Raw genomic sequence first — 21,494 nt, 5'->3', positions numbered from 1 at the left:
GTACTCAGAGCTCTATTGTCCCTCCATCAGGTCCTAATGGCCTGGTACTCAGGGCTCTATTGTCCCATCCATCAGGTCCTAATGGCCTGGTACTCAGAGCTCTATTGTCCCTCCATCAGGTCCTAATGGCCTGGTACTCAGAGCTCTATTGTCCCTCCATCAGGTCCTAATGGCCTGGTACTCAGGGCTCTATTGTCCCTCCATCAGGTCCTAATGGCCTGGTACTCAGGGCTCTATTGTCCCTCCATCAGGTCCTAATGGCCTGGTACTCAGGGCTCTATTGTCCCTCCATCAGGCCCTAATGGCCTGGTACTCAGGGCTCTATTGTCCCTCCATCAGGTCCTAATGGCCTGGTACTCAGGGCTCTATTGTCCCTCCATCAGGTCCTAATGGCCTGGTACTCAGAGCTCTATTGTCCCTCCATCAGGTCCTAATGGCCTGGTACTCAGAGCTCTATTGTCCCTCCATCAGGTCCTAATGGCCTGGTACTCAGGGCTCTATTGTCCCTCCATCAGGTCCTAATGGCCTGGTACTCAGAGCTCTACTGTCCCTCCATCAGGTCCTAATGGCCTGGTACTCCGGGCTCTATTGTCCCTCCATCAGGTCCTAATGGCCTGGTACTCAGGGCTCTATTGTCCCTCCATCAGGTCCTAATGGCCTGGTACTCAGGGCTCTATTGTCTCTCCATCAGGTCCTAATGGCCTGGTACTCAGGGCTCTATTGTCCCTCCATCAGGTCCTAATGGCCTGGTACTCAGGGCTCTATTGTCCCTCCATCAGGTCCTAATGGCCTGGTTCTCAGGGCTCTATTGTCCCTCCATCAGGTCCTAATGGCCTGGTTCTCAGGGCTCTATTGTCCCTCCATCAGGTCCTAATGGCCTGGTACTCAGAGCTCTATTGTCCCTCCATCAGGTCCTAATGGCCTGGTACTCAGAGCTCTATTGTCCCTCCATGATGTCCTAATGGCCTGGTACTCAGGGCTCTATTGTCCCTCCATCAGGTCCTAATGGCCTGGTACTCAGGGCTCTATTGTCCCTCCATCAGGTCCTAATGGCCTGGTACTCAGAGCTCTACTGTCCCTCCATCAGGTCCTAATGGCCTGGTACTCCGGGCTCTATTGTCCCTCCATCAGGTCCTAATGGCCTGGTACTCAGGGCTCTATTGTCCCTCCATCAGGTCCTAATGGCCTGGTACTCAGGGCTCTATTGTCTCTCCATCAGGTCCTAATGGCCTGGTACTCAGGGCTCTATTGTCCCTCCATCAGGTCCTAATGGCCTGGTACTCAGGGCTCTATTGTCCCTCCATCAGGTCCTAATGGCCTGGTTCTCAGGGCTCTATTGTCCCTCCATCAGGTCCTAATGGCCTGGTTCTCAGGGCTCTATTGTCCCTCCATCAGGTCCTAATGGCCTGGTACTCAGAGCTCTATTGTCCCTCCATCAGGTCCTAATGGCCTGGTACTCAGAGCTCTATTGTCCCTCCATGATGTCCTAATGGCCTGGTACTCAGGGCTCTATTGTCCCTCCATCAGGTCCTAATGGCCTGGTACTCAGGGCTCTATTGTCCCTCCATCAGGTCCTAATGGCCTGGTACTCAGGGCTCTATTGTCCCTCCATCAGGTCCTAATGGCCTGGTACTCAGAGCTCTATTGTCCCTCCATCAGGTCCTAATGGCCTGGTACTCAGGGCTCTATTGTCCCTCCATCAGGTCCTAATGGCCTGGTACTCAGAGCTCTATTGTCCCTCCATCAGGTCCTAATGGCCTGGTACTCAGGGCTCTATTGTCCCTCCATCAGGTCCTAATGGCCTGGTACTCAGGGCTCTATTGTCCCTCCATCAGGTCCTAATGGCCTGGTACTCAGGGCTCTATTGTCTCTCCATCAGGTCCTAATGGCCTGGTACTCAGGGCTCTATTGTCCCTCTAACCACTGACGTTAATGCAAATAGAATAGAGAAAAATCACATCAAAAGCACAAATGATCAAAACAGTATAGTGCTTTTAAAAACTCCCATCAGCAGGTTGAAACAGAATAAAAACATGGTCGTTGTTAGGCTTTGAAACAACATCCACAACAACTAAAAAAAAAAAAAAAAAAATCGCTTTCGAAAAAGTGATGATTAATTTAAAAACACCCTCTACACACATACTACAGCTTGTCCTTATGCATAGGCTTATGAGCCCAAGCCCCCTAAAAATAACTGTGCCCTTATGAAATACATAACCTACCGCGGATTAAGCGTGGCATAAAAATAGGTCTTTGGTACATGATTAGTCTAGCCTATACTCCAAAATGTAACAGTAATTGCCTTTTGAGTTCTGACTGTATTATTATGCATACTGGTGGACTGGTTACAAAAATGTCTATCCGCGAGTCTGGGAGAGGACGTATAGCCCTAGGCCATGCTGTTAGTTCATTGATTGTGCCGGGCGGTTTACAGTTAGCCAACAATTATAGTGAATCTGTATTAGAATATATATCTATAGTGATATATATTCTAATACATTGAATGACATTACTTTTAGCTATACAGAATCTCTCACCACCATGTGGTTCCATCTCCTCTACTCTTCTATCGAGTACGTGTAACAGTATAGCTTCCGTCCCTCTCCTCGCCCCTACCCGGGCTCGAACCAGGGACCCTCTGCACACATCAACAACTGACACCCCACGAAGCATCGTTACCCGTCGCGCCACAAAAGCCGCGGCCCTTGCAGAGCAAAGGGGAAACGACTACTTCAAGGTCTCAGAGCGAGTGACGTCAGCGATTGAAACGCTATTAGCGCGCACCACCGCTAACTAGCTAGCCATTTCACATCGGTTACACACGCAGAGGGACGGTCACCAGTTTAGTGAAATATGTTTACTAGGTAGCTACAGGAACAGAGTTGGAGAGCCAATAGCATCACTAGGTAGCTACAGGGTTGGAGAGCCAATAGCATCACTAGGTAGCTACAGGAACAGAGTTGGAGAGCCAATAGCATCACTAGGTAGCTACAGGGTTGGAGAGCCAATAGCATCACTAGGTAGCTACAGGAACAGAGTTGGAGAGCCAATAGCATCACTAGGTAGCTACAGGAACAGGGTTGGAGAGACAATAGCATCACTAGGTAGCTACAGGAACAGGGTTGGACAGCCAATAGCATCACTAGGTAGCTACAGGAACAGAGTTGGAGAGCCAATAGCATCACTAGGTAGCTACAGGGTTGGAGAGCCAATAGCATTACTAGGTAGCTACAGGAACAGGGTTGGACAGCCAATAGCATCACTAGGTAGCTACAGGAACAGAGTTGGAGAGCCAATAGCATCACTAGGTAGCTACAGGAACAGAGTTGGACAGCCAATAGCATCACTAGGTAGCTACAGGAACAGAGTTGGACAGCCAATAGCATCACTAGGTAGCTACAGGAACAGAGTTGGAGAGCCAATAGCATCACTAGGTAGTTACAGGAACAGAGTTGGACAGCCAATAGCATCACTAGGTAGCTACAGGGTTGGAGAGCCAATAGCATCACTAGGTAGCTACAGGAACAGGGTTGGACAGCCAATAGCATCACTAGGTAGCTACAGGAACAGGGTTGGACAGCCAATAGCATCACTAGGTAGCTACAGGAACAGGGTTGGACAGCCAATAGCATCACTAGGTAGCTGCAGGAACAGAGTTGGACAGCCAATAGCATCACTAGGTAGCTACAGGAACAGGGTTGGACAGCCAATAGCATCACTAGGTAGCTACAGGAACAGGGTTGGACAGCCAATAGCATCACTAGGTAGCTACAGGAACAGGGTTGGACAGCCAATAGCATCACTAGGTAGCTACAGGAACAGGGTTGGACAGCCAATAGCATCACTAGGTAGCTACAGGAACAGGGTTGGACAGCCAATAGCATCACTAGGTAGCTACAGGAACAGAGTTGGAGAGCCAATAGCATCACTAGGTAGCTACAGGAACAGAGTTGGACAGCCAATAGCATCACTAGGTAGCTACAGGAACAGAGTTGGACAGCCAATAGCATCACTAGGTAGCTACAGGAACAGAGTTGGAGAGCCAATAGCATCACTAGGTAGCTACAGGAACAGAGTTGGACAGCCAATAGCATCACTAGGTAGCTACAGGAACAGAGTTGGAGAGCCAATAGCATCACTAGGTAGCTACAGGAACAGAGTTGGACAGCCAATAGCATCACTAGGTAGCTACAGGAACAGAGTTGGACAGCCAATAGCATCACTAGGTAGCTACAGGAACAGAGTTGGAGAGCCAATAGCATCACTAGGTAGCTACAGGAACAGGGTTGGACAGCCAATAGCATCACTAGGTAGCTACAGGAACAGAGTTGGACAGCCAATAGCATCACTAGGTAGCTACAGGAACAGGGTTGGACAGCCAATAGCATCACTAGGTAGCTACAGGAACAGGGTTGGACAGCCAATAGCATCACTAGGTAGCTACAGGAACAGGGTTGGACAGCCAATAGCATCACTAGGTAGCTACAGGAACAGGGTTGGACAGCCAATAGCATCACTAGGTAGCTACAGGAACAGAGTTGGAGAGCCAATAGCATCACTAGGTAGCTACAGGAACAGAGTTGGACAGCCAATAGCATCACTAGGTAGCTACAGGAACAGAGTTGGACAGCCAATAGCATCACTAGGTAGCTACAGGAACAGAGTTGGAGAGCCAATAGCATCACTAGGTAGCTACAGGAACAGAGTTGGACAGCCAATAGCATCACTAGGTAGCTACAGGGTTGGAGAGCCAATAGCATCACTAGGTAGCTACAGGAACAGGGTTGGACAGCCAATAGCATCACTAGGTAGCTACAGGAACAGGGTTGGACAGCCAATAGCATCACTAGGTAGCTACAGGAACAGAGTTGGAGAGCCAATAGCATCACTAGGTAGCTACAGGAACAGGGTTGGACAGCCAATAGCATCACTAGGTAGCTACAGGAACAGAGTTGGACAGCCAATAGCATCACTAGGTAGCTACAGGAACAGGGTTGGACAGCCAATAGCATCACTAGGTAGCTACAGGAACAGAGTTGGACAGCCAATAGCATCACTAGGTAGCTACAGGAACAGAGTTGGACAGCCAATAGCATCACTAGGTAGCTACAGGAACAGAGTTGGAGAGCCAATAGCATCACTAGGTAGCTACAGGAACAGAGTTGGACAGCCAATAGCATCACTAGGTAGCTACAGGGTTGGAGAGCCAATAGCATCACTAGGTAGCTACAGGAACAGAGTTGGACAGCCAATAGCATCACTAGGTAGCTACAGGAACAGAGTTGGACAGCCAATAGCATCACTAGGTAGCTACAGGAACAGAGTTGGAGAGCCAATAGCATCACTAGGTAGCTACAGGAACAGAGTTGGACAGCCAATAGCATCACTAGGTAGCTACAGGGTTGGAGAGCCAATAGCATCACTAGGTAGCTACAGGAACAGGGTTGGACAGCCAATAGCATCACTAGGTAGCTACAGGAACAGGGTTGGACAGCCAATAGCATCACTAGGTAGCTACAGGAACAGAGTTGGAGAGCCAATAGCATCACTAGGTAGCTACAGGAACAGGGTTGGACAGCCAATAGCATCACTAGGTAGCTACAGGAACAGAGTTGGACAGCCAATAGCATCACTAGGTAGCTACAGGAACAGGGTTGGACAGCCAATAGCATCACTAGGTAGCTACAGGAACAGAGTTGGACAGCCAATAGCATCACTAGGTAGCTACAGGAACAGAGTTGGACAGCCAATAGCATCACTAGGTAGCTACAGGAACAGAGTTGGAGAGCCAATAGCATCACTAGGTAGCTACAGGAACAGAGTTGGACAGCCAATAGCATCACTAGGTAGCTACAGGGTTGGAGAGCCAATAGCATCACTAGGTAGCTACAGGAACAGAGTTGGACAGCCAATAGCATCACTAGGTAGCTACAGGAACAGAGTTGGACAGCCAATAGCATCACTAGGTAGCTACAGGAACAGGGTTGGACAGCCAATAGCATCACTAGGTAGCTACAGGAACAGGGTTGGACAGCCAATAGCATCACTAGGTAGCTACAGGAACAGAGTTGGAGAGCCAATAGCATCACTAGGTAGCTACAGGAACAGAGTTGGACAGCCAATAGCATCACTAGGTAGCTACAGGAACAGAGTTGGACAGCCAATAGCATCACTAGGTAGCTACAGGAACAGAGTTGGAGAGCCAATAGCATCACTAGGTAGCTACAGGAACAGAGTTGGACAGCCAATAGCATCACTAGGTAGCTACAGGAACAGAGTTGGAGAGCCAATAGCATCACTAGGTAGCTACAGGAACAGAGTTGGACAGCCAATAGCATCACTAGGTAGCTACAGGAACAGAGTTGGACAGCCAATAGCATCACTAGGTAGCTACAGGAACAGAGTTGGAGAGCCAATAGCATCACTAGGTAGCTACAGGAACAGGGTTGGACAGCCAATAGCATCACTAGGTAGCTACAGGAACAGAGTTGGACAGCCAATAGCATCACTAGGTAGCTACAGGAACAGGGTTGGACAGCCAATAGCATCACTAGGTAGCTACAGGAACAGGGTTGGACAGCCAATAGCATCACTAGGTAGCTACAGGAACAGGGTTGGACAGCCAATAGCATCACTAGGTAGCTACAGGAACAGGGTTGGACAGCCAATAGCATCACTAGGTAGCTACAGGAACAGAGTTGGAGAGCCAATAGCATCACTAGGTAGCTACAGGAACAGAGTTGGACAGCCAATAGCATCACTAGGTAGCTACAGGAACAGAGTTGGACAGCCAATAGCATCACTAGGTAGCTACAGGGTTGGAGAGCCAATAGCATCACTAGGTAGCTACAGGAACAGGGTTGGACAGCCAATAGCATCACTAGGTAGCTACAGGAACAGGGTTGGACAGCCAATAGCATCACTAGGTAGCTACAGGAACAGAGTTGGAGAGCCAATAGCATCACTAGGTAGCTACAGGAACAGGGTTGGACAGCCAATAGCATCACTAGGTAGCTACAGGAACAGAGTTGGACAGCCAATAGCATCACTAGGTAGCTACAGGAACAGGGTTGGACAGCCAATAGCATCACTAGGTAGCTACAGGAACAGGGTTGGACAGCCAATAGCATCACTAGGTAGCTACAGGAACAGGGTTGGACAGCCAATAGCATCACTAGGTAGCTACAGGAACAGGGTTGGACAGCCAATAGCATCACTAGGTAGCTACAGGAACAGAGTTGGACAGCCAATAGCATCAATAGGTAGCTACAGGGTTGGAGAGCCAATAGCATCACTAGGTAGCTACAGGAACAGGGTTGGACAGCCAATAGCATACAGAGTTTGGGTGGAATATCACGTGTAGGTCAGCAAGAGGCTGCCGGTAGACCAACTCATATTCTATACATTTTCTATATAGCCAGATAACATACAGTATCTAGTCTGATAAATGAACAAGTCTACAGTCTATATCATAGCCAGATAACATACAGTATCTAGTCTGATAAATGAACAAGTCTACAGTCTATATCATAGCCAGATAACATACAGTATCTAGTCTGATAAATGAACAAGTCTACAGTCTATATCATAGAGAATAGCCAGATAACATACAGTATCTAGTCTGATAAATGAACAAGTCTACAGTCTATATCATAGAGAATAGCCAGATAACATACAGTATCTAGTCTGATAAATGAACAAGTCTACAGTCTATATCATAGAGAATAGCCAGATAACATACAGTATCTAGTCTGATAAATGAACAAGTCTACAGTCTATATCATAGCCAGATAACATACAGTATCTAGTCTGATAAATGAACAAGTCTACAGTCTATATCATAGCCAGATAACATACAGTATCTAGTCTGATAAATGAACAAGTCTACATCATAGCCAGATAACATACAGTATCTAGTCTGATAAATGAACAAGTCTACAGTCTATATCATAGCCAGATAACATACAGTATCTAGTCTGATAAATGAACAAGTCTACAGTCTATATCATAGCCAGATAACATACAGTATCTAGTCTGATAAATGAACAAGTCTACAGTCTATATCATAGAGAATAGCCAGATAACATACAGTATCTAGTCTGATAAATGAACAAGTCTACAGTCTATATCATAGAGAATAGCCAGATAACATACAGTATCTAGTCTGATAAATGAACAAGTCTACAGTCTATATCATAGAGAATAGCCAGATAACATACAGTATCTAGTCTGATAAATGAACAAGTCTACAGTCTATATCATAGAGAATAGCCAGATAACATACAGTATCTAGTCTGATAAATGAACAAGTCTACAGTCTATATCATAGAGAATAGCCAGATAACATACAGTATCTAGTCTGATAAATGAACAAGTCTACAGTCTATATCATAGAGAATAGCCAGATAACATACAGTATCTAGTCTGATAAATGAACAAGTCTACAGTCTATATCATAGCCAGATAACATACAGTATCTAGTCTGATAAATGAACAAGTCTACAGTCTATATCATAGCCAGATAACATACAGTATCTAGTCTGATAAATGAACAAGTCTACAGTCTATATCATAGCCAGATAACATACAGTATCTAGTCTGATAAATGAACAAGTCTACAGTCTATATCATAGAGAATAGCCAGATAACATACAGTATCTAGTCTGATAAATGAACAAGTCTACAGTCTATATCATAGAGAATAGCCAGATAACATACAGTATCTAGTCTGATAAATGAACAAGTCTACAGTCTATATCATAGAGAATAGCCAGATAACATACAGTATCTAGTCTGATAAATGAACAAGTCTACAGTCTATATCATAGAGAATAGCCAGATAACATACAGTATCTAGTCTGATAAATGAACAAGTCTACAGTCTATATCATAGCCAGATAACATACAGTATCTAGTCTGATAAATGAACAAGTCTACAGTCTATATCATAGCCAGATAACATACAGTATCTAGTCTGATAAATGAACAAGTCTACAGTCTATATCATAGCCAGATAACATACAGTATCTAGTCTGATAAATGAACAAGTCTACAGTCTATATCATAGAGAATAGCCAGATAACATACAGTATCTAGTCTGATAAATGAACAAGTCTACAGTCTATATCATAGCCAGATAACATACAGTATCTAGTCTGATAAATGAACAAGTCTACAGTCTATATCATAGCCAGATAACATACAGTATCTAGTCTGATAAATGAACAAGTCTACAGTCTATATCATAGCCAGATAACATACAGTATCTAGTCTGATAAATGAACAAGTCTACAGTCTATATCATAGCCAGATAACATACAGTATCTAGTCTGATAAATGAACAAGTCTACAGTCTATATCATAGCCAGATAACATACAGTATCTAGTCTGATAAATGAACAAGTCTACAGTCTATATCATAGAGAATAGCCAGATAACATACAGTATCTAGTCTGATAAATGAACAAGTCTACAGTCTATATCATAGCCAGATAACATACAGTATCTAGTCTGATAAATGAACAAGTCTACAGTCTATATCATAGAGAATAGCCAGATAACATACAGTATCTAGTCTGATAAATGAACAAGTCTACAGTCTATATCATAGAGAATAGCCAGATAACATACAGTATCTAGTCTGATAAATGAACAAGTCTACAGTCTATATCATAGCCAGATAACATACAGTATCTAGTCTGATAAATGAACAAGTCTACAGTCTATATCATGGATAATAGCCAGATAACATACAGTATCTAGTCTGATAAATGAACCAGTCTACAGTCTATATCATAGAGAATAGCCAGATAACATACAGTATCTAGTCTGATAAATGAACAAGTCTACAGTCTATATCATAGCCAGATAACATACAGAATCTAGTCTGATAAATGAACAAGTCTATATCATAGAGAATAGCCAGATAACATACAGTATCCAGTCTGATAAATGAACAAGTCTACAGTCTATATCATAGAGAATAGCCAGATAACATACAGTATCTAGTCTGATAAATGAACAAGTCTACAGTCTATATCATAGCCAGATAACATACAGTATCTAGTCTGATAAATGAATTAGTCTACAGTCTATATCATAGAGAATAGCCAGATAACATACAGTATCTAGTCTGATAAATGAACAAGTCTACAGTCTATATCATAGAGAATAGCCAGATAACATACAGTATCTAGTCTGATAAATGAACAAGTCTACAGTCTATATCATAGAGAATAGCCAGATAACATACAGTATCTAGTCTGATAAATGAACAAGTCTACAGTCTATATCATAGAGAATAGCCAGATAACATACAGTATCTAGTCTGATAAATGAACAAGTCTACAGTCTATATCATAGAGAATAGCCAGATAACATACAGTATCTAGTCTGATAAATGAACAAGTCTACAGTCTATATCATAGAGAATAGCCAGATAACATACAGTATCTAGTCTGATAAATGAACAAGTCTACAGTCTATATCATAGCCAGATAACATACAGTATCTAGTCTGATAAATGAACAAGTCTACAGTCTATATCATAGAGAATAGCCAGATAACATACTGTATCTAGTCTGATAAATGAACAAGTCTACAGTCTATATCATAGAGAATAGCCAGATAACATACAGTATCTAGTCTGATAAATGAACAAGTCTACAGTCTATATCATAGAGAATAGCCAGATAACATACAGTATCTAGTCTGATAAATGAACAAGTCTACAGTCTATATCATAGAGAATAGCCAGATAACATACAGTATCTAGTCTGATAAATGAACAAGTCTACAGTCTATATCATAGAGAATAGCCAGATAACATGCAGTAGAGACCAACTCATATTCTGTTCTTCTGAAAAACATTTTCTTCGTATCATAACGTTTCTTTAGACCTGACAACAACAACAACAAAAAACTATGGATTTATTGGACTTTTTAAGATGTAGATGTTTCAAAAGATCTGCATCAGTGGCTTGTAGGCTGTGTGGAAGCCAGGAGATGCTAAACGTGTTAAATGTTAATTAACGGTAAATTACCGTTAGACAGGCAGTTATTTACGTGACAATAACTGGCTGACAAAATGTCCTGACCGCCACGGCCCTAACCATGGGCAACGTGGGTACTGGTAGTTACAGAAGTCCTGTAGAGTAAAGTAATAACATTATTGCACATTAAAAATACAATTCTGTTAGCCTGGTCCCAGATCTGTGTGAGTGACACAGCAGAAGTGAAGCCATGATTCTTACCACGAGCAGGGTCATGATGGTGTGACCCGTCTCTCCAAACAGGGGTTTTCTGAACCGCACACTGAACAGAGGGCAAGGGTAGACTGAAACACACAACCACCAGGTTCAGTAGGGCATGAAACAGAAAACCAGTACATTACAAAATTGTGCCCAGCCGCTCAAAAACATTAAATGCAACCCAAAGCTAACCCAAACCAACCCATCCCAAAGCTAACCCAAACCAACGCAATCCCAAACCAACCCATCCCAAAGCTAACCCAAACCAACCCATCCCAAAGCAACCCATCCCAAAGCTAACCCAAACCAACCCATCCCAAACCAACCCATCCCAAAGCTAACCCAAACCAACCCATCCCAAACCAACCCATCCCAAAGCTAACCCAAACCAACCCATCCCAAAGCTAACCCAAACCAACCCATCCCAAACCAACCCATCCCAAAGCTAACCCAAACCAACCCATCCCAAAGCTAACCCAAACCAACCCATCCCAAAGCTAACCCAAACCAACCCATCCCAAACCAACCCATCCCAAAGCTAACCCATCCCAAAGCTAACCCAAACCAACCCATCCCAAAGCTAACCCAAACCAACCCATCCCAAACCAACCCATCCCAAAGCTAACCCAAACCAACCATCCCAAAGCTAACCCAAACCAACCCATCCCAAAGCTAACCCAAACCAACCCATCCCAAAGCTAACCCAAACCAACCCATCACAAACCAACCCATCCCAAAGCTAACCCAAACCAACCCATCCCAAACCAACCCATCCCAAAGCTAACCCATCCCAACCCATCCCAAACCAACCCATCCCAAAGCTAACCCAAACCAACCCATCCCAAAGCTAACCCAAACCAACCCATCCCAAACCAACCCATCCCAAAGCTAACCCAAACCAACCCATCCCAAAGCTAACCCAAACCAACCCATCCCAAACCAACCCATCCCAAAGCTAACCCATCCCAAAGCTAACCCAAACCAACCCATCCCAAAGCTAACCCAAACCAACCCATCCCAAACCAACCCATCCCAAAGCTAACCCAAACCAACCCATCCCAAAGCTAACCCAAACAAACCCATCCCAAAGCTAACCCAAACCAACCCATCCCAAAGCTAACCCAAACCAACCCATCCCAAAGCTAACCCAAACCAACCCATCCCAAACCAACCCATCCCAAACCAACCCATCCCAAAGCTAACCCAAACCAACCCATCCCAAACCAACCCATCCCAAACCAACCCATCCCAAAGCTAACCCAAACCAACCCATCCCAAACCAACCCATCCCAAAGCTAAACCAAACTAAACTAACCTAACCCAAACCAACCCATCCCAAAGCTAACCCAAACTCAACTAACCTAACCCAAACCAACCCATCCCAAAGCTAACCCAAACTAAACTAACCTAACCCAAACCAACCCATCCCAAAGCTAAACCAAACTAAACTAACCTAACCAACCCATCCCAAAGCTAACCCAAACTAAACTAACCTAACCCAAACCAACCCATCCCAAAGCTAACCCAAACTAAACTAACCTAACCCAAACCAACCCATCCCAAAGCTAAACCAAACTAAACTAACCTAACCAACCCATCCCAAAGCTAACCCAAACCAACCCATGCCTCCGTACTCACATCTGTACTCGGCGCCCAGCCGCAGCATGAGTCTGATGGGGAACATCTTGGCCCAGGGGGTCTCCCACTTCTGCAGTAACACCCCAAACAGGTAGGGGGGGTTGGGGAGCATTAGGTCCTGGAGGGACTGGAAGGACGGGGTAACGTAGAGGAAACCTCCATGCTCCCTGCTGCCCAGGAAACTCTGGGTGAAGAACGAATGGCCCAGGTGGGTCAGGACATTACCTGGAGGGGAAGGAGGAGAACATGGGTTAGAAGAAAGAGGAGAGGAAAAGGGAGGGAAGAAGGGAAGAAGAGGAGAGGTGAAGAACGAATGGCCCAGTTGGAGAGGAGAGGGAGGGAATAGAAGAGCTTTGTCACAACTGTCGTCATGGAGAGAAGAAGTGGACCAAAATGCAACAGAGTTAGTGTTCAGCATCATTTCATTCAAAAAAAAGATCACTGGAACACTACAAAACAAGAAAATACCGACAGCTCAACAGTACTGACAGCATAACACACTGAACAGAAACAATTACCCACAACCCCAAAGAAAAACACACACTACTATATAGGACTCCCAATCAAAGGCAACTCAACACACCTGCCTTCAATTGGGAGTCCAATCCCAATTAACTAACACATAACACAAAACTTCTGCCACGTCCTGACCAAAACTAATACAATTACGCCCTCTGCTGGTCAGGACGTGACAAGCTTAAGTGTTAAAACTCATTTTATTTGGCGCAGCATCGTCTGGGTTAGGGGAGGGTTTTGCCGGAGGGATTTCCTTCCTTCCATCATGCTCTAGCAACTCCTTGTGGCGGGCCGGACGCCTGCAAGCTGTCTCCAGGTCGTCAGTTGGAAGGTGTTTTCCTCCGACACATTGGTGCGGCTGGCTTCCGGGTTAAGTGGGCATTGTGTCAAGAAGCAGTGCGGCTTGGCAGGTCTTGGCTCTTGACCTTCGCCTCTCCTGAGTCCGTTGGAGGAAATGCAGCGATGAGACAAGATCGTAACTTCCAATTGGATATCACGAAATTGAGGAGGAAAAAGTGGGTAAAATATTTATTTAGCAATTAAGGAGTGAATACAAAGCTCACAGCTTCAATGGTCTTTGGATGCAAAAAATAAATAATGTCCATATAGGAGTACAAGATGTACAGAAGGAGGATACAGGAGATGATACAGGGGAGACAGGATCAGTGAAGAGGAGAGGGAGAGTTAAGAGAGGAAGGATAGCAACTGTTCTTTTGAATCCCCTGCAAGGCAGCAGCAGATCTGACAGGTGAAAACTAACTGTGTTCCTCAGCATCATTCCACGTGAGAAGCTTAGAGCTTAATACACTCAAAACGGCAAGACAGAGGACTCTGCTTTTACTTAGTACATTCAAAATATAAAAACCGCCAAGTCGTCAACTGACTGTATATTACAGACGTACAGTATCTAGTACCAACTAGTACAGGCTTCATCAACCCATTGACTAGCCCTCCATCCCCGAGATATTCAGCCCACATAGACAGTATGATGCCACCAATATACAGGTTTCATCAACCCATTGACTAGCCCTCCATCCCCGAGATATTCAGCCCACATAGAGTATGATGATCATCTTCCCAGTTCTAAAATATAAAGAAAGCTACAGGGTTGCTACAGGGCAGGGTTGCTACAGGTCAGGGTTGCTACAGGTCAGGGTTGCTACAGGTCAGGGTTGCTACAGGTCAGGGTTGCTACAGGTCAGGGTTGCTACAGGTCAGGGTTGCTACAGGTCAGGGTTGCTACAGCTACAGGGTTGCTACAGGTCAGGGTTGCTACAGGTCAGGGTTGCTACAGGTCAGGGTTGCTACAGGTCAGGGTTGCTACAGGTCAGGGTTGCTACAGGTCAGGGTTGCTACAGCTACAGGGTTGCTACAGCTACAGGGTTGCTACAGGTCAGGGTTGCTACAGGTCAGGGTTGCTACAGGTCAGGGTTGCTACAGCTACAGGGTTGCTACAGGTCAGGGTTGCTACAGGTCAGGGTTGCTACAGGGCAGGGTTGCTACAGGTCAGGGTTGCTGTTGCTACAGGGCAGGGTTGCTACAGGGCAGGGTTGCTACAGGGCAGGGTTGCTACAGGGCAGGGTTGCTACAGCTACAGGGTTGCTACAGGTCAGGGTTGCTACAGCTACAGGGTTGCTACAGCTACAGGGTTGCTACAGCTACAGGGTTGCTACAGGGCAGGGTTGCTACAGGGCAGGGTTGCTACAGGGCAGGGTTGCTACAGGGCAGGGTTGCTACAGGTCAGGGTTGCTACAGGTACAGGGTTGCTACAGGTACAGGGTTGCTACAGGGCAGGGTTGCTACAGGGCAGGGTTGCTACAAGTCAGGGTTGCACTTATTCAAGGTCAGGGTTGCACTTATTCAAGGTCAGGGTTGCTACAGGTCAGGGTTGCTACAGGTCAGGGTTGCTACAGGTCAGGGTTGCTACAGGGCAGGGTTGCTACAGGGCAGGGTTGCTACAGGGCAGGGTTGCTACAGGGCAGGGTTGCTACAGCTACAGGGTTCCTACAGGGCAGGGTTGCTACAGGGCAGGGTTGCTACAGGGCAGGGTTGCTACAGGGCAGGGTTGCTACAGCTACAGGGTTGCTACAGGTCAGGGTTGCTACAGGGCAGGGTTGCTACAGGGCAGGGTTGCTACAGGTCAGGGTTGCTACAGCTACAGGGTTGCTACAGGGCAGGGTTGCTACAGGGCAGGGTTGCTACAGGGCAGGGTTGCTACAGGTCAGGGTTGCTATGCCCATAGGGGGGGCACTAGAGACTCCCAGAGGCGTCACGCCCATAGGGGAAACAAGGGCACGTGCCCCCTCAGATTTGTTCTGTTTCTTATTTATTTCTGATGTTAAATTCATTACAAAGAAAGAGGGTTGGACTTGATCAAAAGTAGGCCTAGGGAATAGGGTGCCAACATAGGGAATAGGGTGCCATTTGGGACGCAGTCTGGTAACCTTGGCACAACCGGCCATAAATCAGGAATCCCATAGAGCAGTGCACAATTGGCCCAGCGTCGTCCGGGTTAGGGAAGGGTTTGACCGGGGTAGGCAGTCATAAATAAGAATTTGTAAATAAGAATTTGTTCTTAACTGACTTTTCTAGCTAAATAAAAGGTTAAAAAAAAAAAGTCACTTTATGTACAAATCCCCCTCAACCACTCCAGTAGAGCTGTATATACAATACCAGTCCAAAGTTTTATAACACCTACTCATTCAAGGGTTTTTCTTTATTTTTACTATTTTCTACATTGTAGAATAATAGTGAAGACATCAAAACTATGAAATAACACATATGGAATCATGTAGTAACCAAAAAAGTGTTAAACAAATCAAAATATATTTTATATCTGAGATTTTTCAAAAAGCCACCCTTTGCCTTGATGACAGCTTGGCACACTGTTTGCATTCTCTCAACCAGCTTTATGAGGTAGTCACCTGGAATGCATTTCAATTAACAGGTGTGCCTTGTATGGTGGAAATTACAAGATTGTTATAATGCTTTTATTGCATCAAATGGTTGTTTTATGCAACAGAATAGGGGGTTGTTAGAACACTCATCTGTGTGTGGTCTACTGAGGATGGGCCTCTGGGAGATAACACTGACAGGACATTTACGATGTCTTTTGGGTGATAAAACCTAAAGAGACAGCATTCCAGAGCATGAGTTAATGTTTCTGTTCTATATGGTACCAGGGAGACCCTGGTCTCTACACAAAGATAACTGGTTTTAGAGCAGATACTGTCTGCTGTGAATTATAAGTACTTTTCATACAAATCTTAACCTTGTGACACATTCCATACATCTGTTGTTTGTCATGTAGACAGAAGGGGGTGTATCTTAGCTATAAAATACTTTTGTCTCGGTGCTCTCAACGAATCATCTGGGGGTGATTCATCTCTCAACGAATCATCTGGGGGTGATTCATCTCTCAACGAATCATCTGGGGGTGATTCATCTCTCAACGAATCATCTGGGGGTGATTCATCTCTCAACGAATCATCTGGGGGTGATTCATCTCTCAACGAATCATCTGGGGGTGATTCGTCGACCAGCCATCATTATCGTAGAGCACTCAATCGATTCAATTTATGTGTGCGAGTTGTATTGACCTGCTCCCGTAATTAATAAGTGATTAAAGATTTAGTTTACATATAACTCTGACTTGTGTGATAAGTTTGTCTCTCCTCCTTTGACAGTAAAGAAATTAACCACCACACTTGTTAAGTTAATTTGTGGAATTTCTTTCCTTCTTAATGCGTTTGAGCCAATCAGTTGTGTTGTGACAAGGTAGGGGTGGTATACAGAAGATAGCCCTATTTGGTAAAAGACCAAGTCCATATTATGGCAAGAACAACTCAAATAAGCAAAGAGAAATGACAGTCCATCATTACTTTAAGACATGAAGGTTAGTCAATATGGAACATTTCAAGAACTTTGAAAGTTTCTTCAAGTGCAGTGGCAAAAACCGTCAAGCGCTATGATGAAACTGGCTCTCATGAGGACCGCCACAGGAAAGGAAGACCCAGAGTTACCTCTGCTGCAGAGGATAAGTTCATTAGAGTTACCAGCCTCAGAAATTGCAGCCCAAATAAATGCTTCACAGAGTTCAAGTAACAGACACATCAACAGTTCAGAGGAGACACCAATAAGAAGAGACTTGCTTGGGCCAAGAAACACGAGCAATGGACATTAGACCGGTGGAAATTTATCCTTTGGTCTGGAGTCCAAATTTGAGTTTTTTGGTTCCAACCGCCATGTCTTTGTGAGACGCAGAGTAGGTGAACGGATGATCTCCGCATGTGTATTTCCCACCGTGAAGCATGGAGGAGGAGGTGTGATGATGTGGGGGTGCTTTGCTGGTGACACTGTGATTTATTTAGAATTCAAGGCAAAACAACCAGCATGGCTACCACAGCATTCTGCAGTGATACTCCATCCCATCTGGTTTGAGCTTAGTGGGACTATCATTTGTTTTTCAACAGGACAATGACCCAACACACCTCCAGGCTGTATAAGGGATATTTTACCAAGAAGGAGAGTGATGGAGTGCTGCACCAGATGACCAGGCCTCCACAATCACCTGACCTCAACCCAATTTAGATGGTTTGGGATGAGTCGGGCCGCAGAGTGAAGGAAAAGCAGCCAACGTGTGCTCAGCATATGTGGGAACTCCTTCAAGACTGTTGGAAAAGCATTCCAGGTGAAGCTGGTTGAGAGAATGCCAAGAGTGTGCAAAGCTGTCATCAAGGCAAAGGGTGGCTACTTTGAAGAATCTCAAATATATTTTGATTTGTTTAACACCATTTTGGTTACTACATTATTCCATATGTGTTATGTCATAGTGTTGATGTCTTTACTATTATTCTACAATGTAGAAAATAGTAAAAATAAAGAAAAACCCTTGAATGAGTAGGTGTGTGCAAACTTTTGACCAGTAGTGTGAATTAAACTAACCTGTGAGGGCCTCCTGGTAGAGGTATATTAAATTAACCTGTGAGGGCCTCCTGGTGGAGGTATATTAAACTAACCTGTGAGGGCCTCCTGGTAGAGGTATGTTAAACTAACCTGTGAGGGCCTCCTGGTGGAGGTATATTAAACTAACCTGTGAGGGCCTCCTGGTAGAGGTATACGAAGTGGCTGAAGAGGTCTTTGGGGAAGCTCTTCTCATCAGGTAGACACTGCAGCAGCACCACCACCTCAGCCTGGCCCACTGCATGCATCCCCTTAGTGGTCACATACCAACACTTCCTGTTTACGTCTACAGGAAGGGAGCAAGGGAGAGCCGATAGAAGGTTAGAAAACAAGATAATTCTACAATAGAATGCAGAATGTGATTCTAGTACTGAGTGATAGTACTGTGGGATCATAGTGGGGGGGTTAAATATATTCTCTCAATAATACATTTCATTCTCTACTAGTGTGAGGAAAAAAACTACCAAAAAAGATTGTCAGAGTGACGTCAGAATAAACTGACATTATGACATCTACAGTATATGAAACGATACATGTGTAGCTAAGCTGGAGCTGGAAGGACCTATGGAGACACTCACAGTTGACCAGTTTGACCATGGCCAGCAGGTTAGCGTTGAGCACAAACACCAACGGGTCAGGACCTCCCTCCTCCAGCTGTTGCATCAGAACGGTCTCAGAGGGACGCTCCTCCACCGTATAGTCTGAGGGTGGTGATGCTGGTGGAGAAAAACACACTAAGTTCCTTTCCCCATTCAGTGAGGATGGGGGGGGGTTAAGGCGCGATCGACAGTGAGGCGAGGATGGGGGAGGGGGGGTTAAGGCGCGATCGACAGTGAGGCGAGGATGGGGGAGGGGGGTTAACCTCTCTTGGGTAGGGGGCAGTATTTTGACGTCCGGATGAAGAAGGTGCCCAGAGTAAACTGCCTGCTACTCAGTCCCAGAAGCTAAGATATGCATATTATTAGTAGATTTGGATAGAAAACACTCTGAAGTTTCTAAAACTGTTTGAATGATGTCTGTAAGTATAACAGAACTCATATGGCAGGCAAAAACCTGAGAAACAAATCCGACCAGGAAGTATGGAAATCTGAGGTTTGTAGCTTTTCAAGTGATTCCCTATCCAATATACAGTGTCTGTGGGGTCATTTTGCACTTCCTAAGGCTTCCACTAGATGTCAATAGTCTTTAGAACGTTGTTTCATGCTTCTACTGTTACTGGGGAGAGAATAAGAGCCACTGGAATCAGATGACTGAGAAAATGACATGAGCTCAGTGGCGTGCACTCCCATGAGAGTTAGCTGTGTTCCTTTTCTTTTTTGAAGACTAAGGAATCGTCCGGTTGGAATATTATGGAAGATTTATGATAAAAACATCCTAAAGATTGTTTCTATACATCGTTTGACATGTTTCTACGAACTGTAATATAACTTTGACTATTCGTCTGAACTAACTGCGCGAGCACAATGGATTTGGATTACTCGACAGAACGCGCGAACAAAAAGGAGGTATTTTGACATAAAGGATGGACTTTATCGAAACAAATGAACATTTATTGTGGAACTGGGATTCCTGGGAGTGCATTCCAATGAAGATCAAAGGTAAGTTAATATTTATAATGCTATTTCTGAGTTTTGTTGACTCCACAAAATGGCGGGTTTGGTTTTGTGACTGAGCGCCGTACTCAGATTATTGCAAAGTGTGCTTTCGCTGTAAAGCTGTCATGAGAATTTTCATCCCAATGTTATTAACTCAAAACTCACTATACGCTTTGACCAATTCCCCGGGGGTTGTAAGGCCCCGGTTAATAGAAGAATTCGACAAAGTCCCAGAAGTCTGCAAAAGGTTAGATCTTTATTCAGAGAGCTCTCCCGTTATACAATGTACACAGCCTTTTATACCTAACATTTGGTCATATAAATGCCCCTCCTCTTCTCTAACACTGACGATGCAGTTTACAAGTTTTCTACAACACATACATTGCTTATCATATCCTGCAACATGTTCCATAACATGTTCCATAATCTACCGTAAGCCTATCGGTTTCTCCCCTCCCTGGATGGTCAGACCTTCTTCCTGTTTATCAGTTTCACAGTGGTCACAAGTTGTCTGCTGTCAGTTAACAGTTCCCCTTTTCCTCGAATGTCTCACTTACATTGCTAAATAGTAGAGTCTTAGCTTGTCCTATGCACACACAGTTATAGAATTAGTCTTATAAATCACTCAGTTATACATTTTCAGGGTGGAATCATTTAGTCAAAACCTTAAACATATAAATTATTTTATCAAAAGCTTTTTTGAAATCTGACACAGCGGTTGCATTAAGGAGAAGTGTATCTATAATTCTTTGAATAACAGTTGAATATTTTATCAACGTTTATGATGAGTATTTCTGTAAATTGATGTGCTCATTCACCGAAAGTTTTGGGAGGCAAAACATTTCTGAACATTACACGCCAATATAAAATGGGGTTTTTGGATATAAATATGAACTTTATCGAGCAAAACATACATGTATTGTGTAACATGAAGTCCTATGAGTGCCATCTGATGAAGATTAAAGGTTAGTGATTAATTTTATCAGTATTTCTGGTTTTTGTGACGCCTCTCCTTGCTTGGAAAATGGCTGTGTGGTTTTTCTTGTCTAGGTGCTGTCCTAACATAATCTAATGTTATGCTTTTGCCGTAAAGCCTTTTTGAAATCGGACAATGTGGTTGGATTAACGAGAATCTTATCTTTAAAATGGTGTATAATACTTGTATGTGTGAGAAATTTGAATTATGAGATTTTTGTTGTTTTGAATTTGGCGCTCTGCTATTTCACTGGCTGTTGGCGAGGAGGGACGCTACTGCCCCACATACCCTAGAGAAGTTGAGGCGCGATCAACAGCGAGGCGAGGATGGGGGGTTAAGGAGCGATCAACAGCGAGGCGAGGCTGGGGGGTTAAGGAGCGATCGACAGCGAGGCTGGGGGAAGGGGTTAAGGAGCGATCGACAGCGAGGCTGGGGGAAGGGGTTAAGGAGCGATCGACAGCGAGGCTGGGGGAAGGGGTTAAGGAGCGATCGACAGCGAGGCGAGGATGGGGGAAGGGGTTAAGGAGCGATCGACAGCGAGGCGAGGATGGGGGAAGG

General features: G+C 44.7%; 1 protein-coding gene across 8 annotated transcripts in view; it reads right to left on the bottom strand.

Annotated features, from left to right (window-relative positions):
- The window catches only part of LOC106596333 (zinc finger FYVE domain-containing protein 9), an 86,979-nt gene that overhangs the window by 14,943 nt on the left and 50,542 nt on the right, over nt 1-21,494 (bottom strand). For all 8 annotated transcript variants that reach the window (XM_082973186.1, XM_082973182.1, XM_045714336.2 and 5 more), the window contains 4 exons: nt 18,944-19,081; nt 18,496-18,651; nt 12,888-13,112; nt 11,253-11,335 (listed from right to left, as the gene is read on the bottom strand). In XM_082973186.1, the coding sequence (XP_082829312.1) occupies nt 11,253-11,335; nt 12,888-13,112; nt 18,496-18,651; nt 18,944-19,081 (602 nt within the window). The remainder of the gene's footprint in view (nt 1-11,252; nt 11,336-12,887; nt 13,113-18,495; nt 18,652-18,943; nt 19,082-21,494) is intronic.

The sequence above is a fragment of the Salmo salar genome, chromosome 03 (genome assembly GCF_965601325.2).
Source record: "Salmo salar chromosome 03, fSalSal1, whole genome shotgun sequence".
NCBI classification, from domain to species: Eukaryota; Metazoa; Chordata; class Actinopteri; order Salmoniformes; family Salmonidae; genus Salmo; species Salmo salar.
Note: the sequence above shows the minus strand (reverse complement) of the source record. Positions and strands in the feature narration are given on the sequence as shown.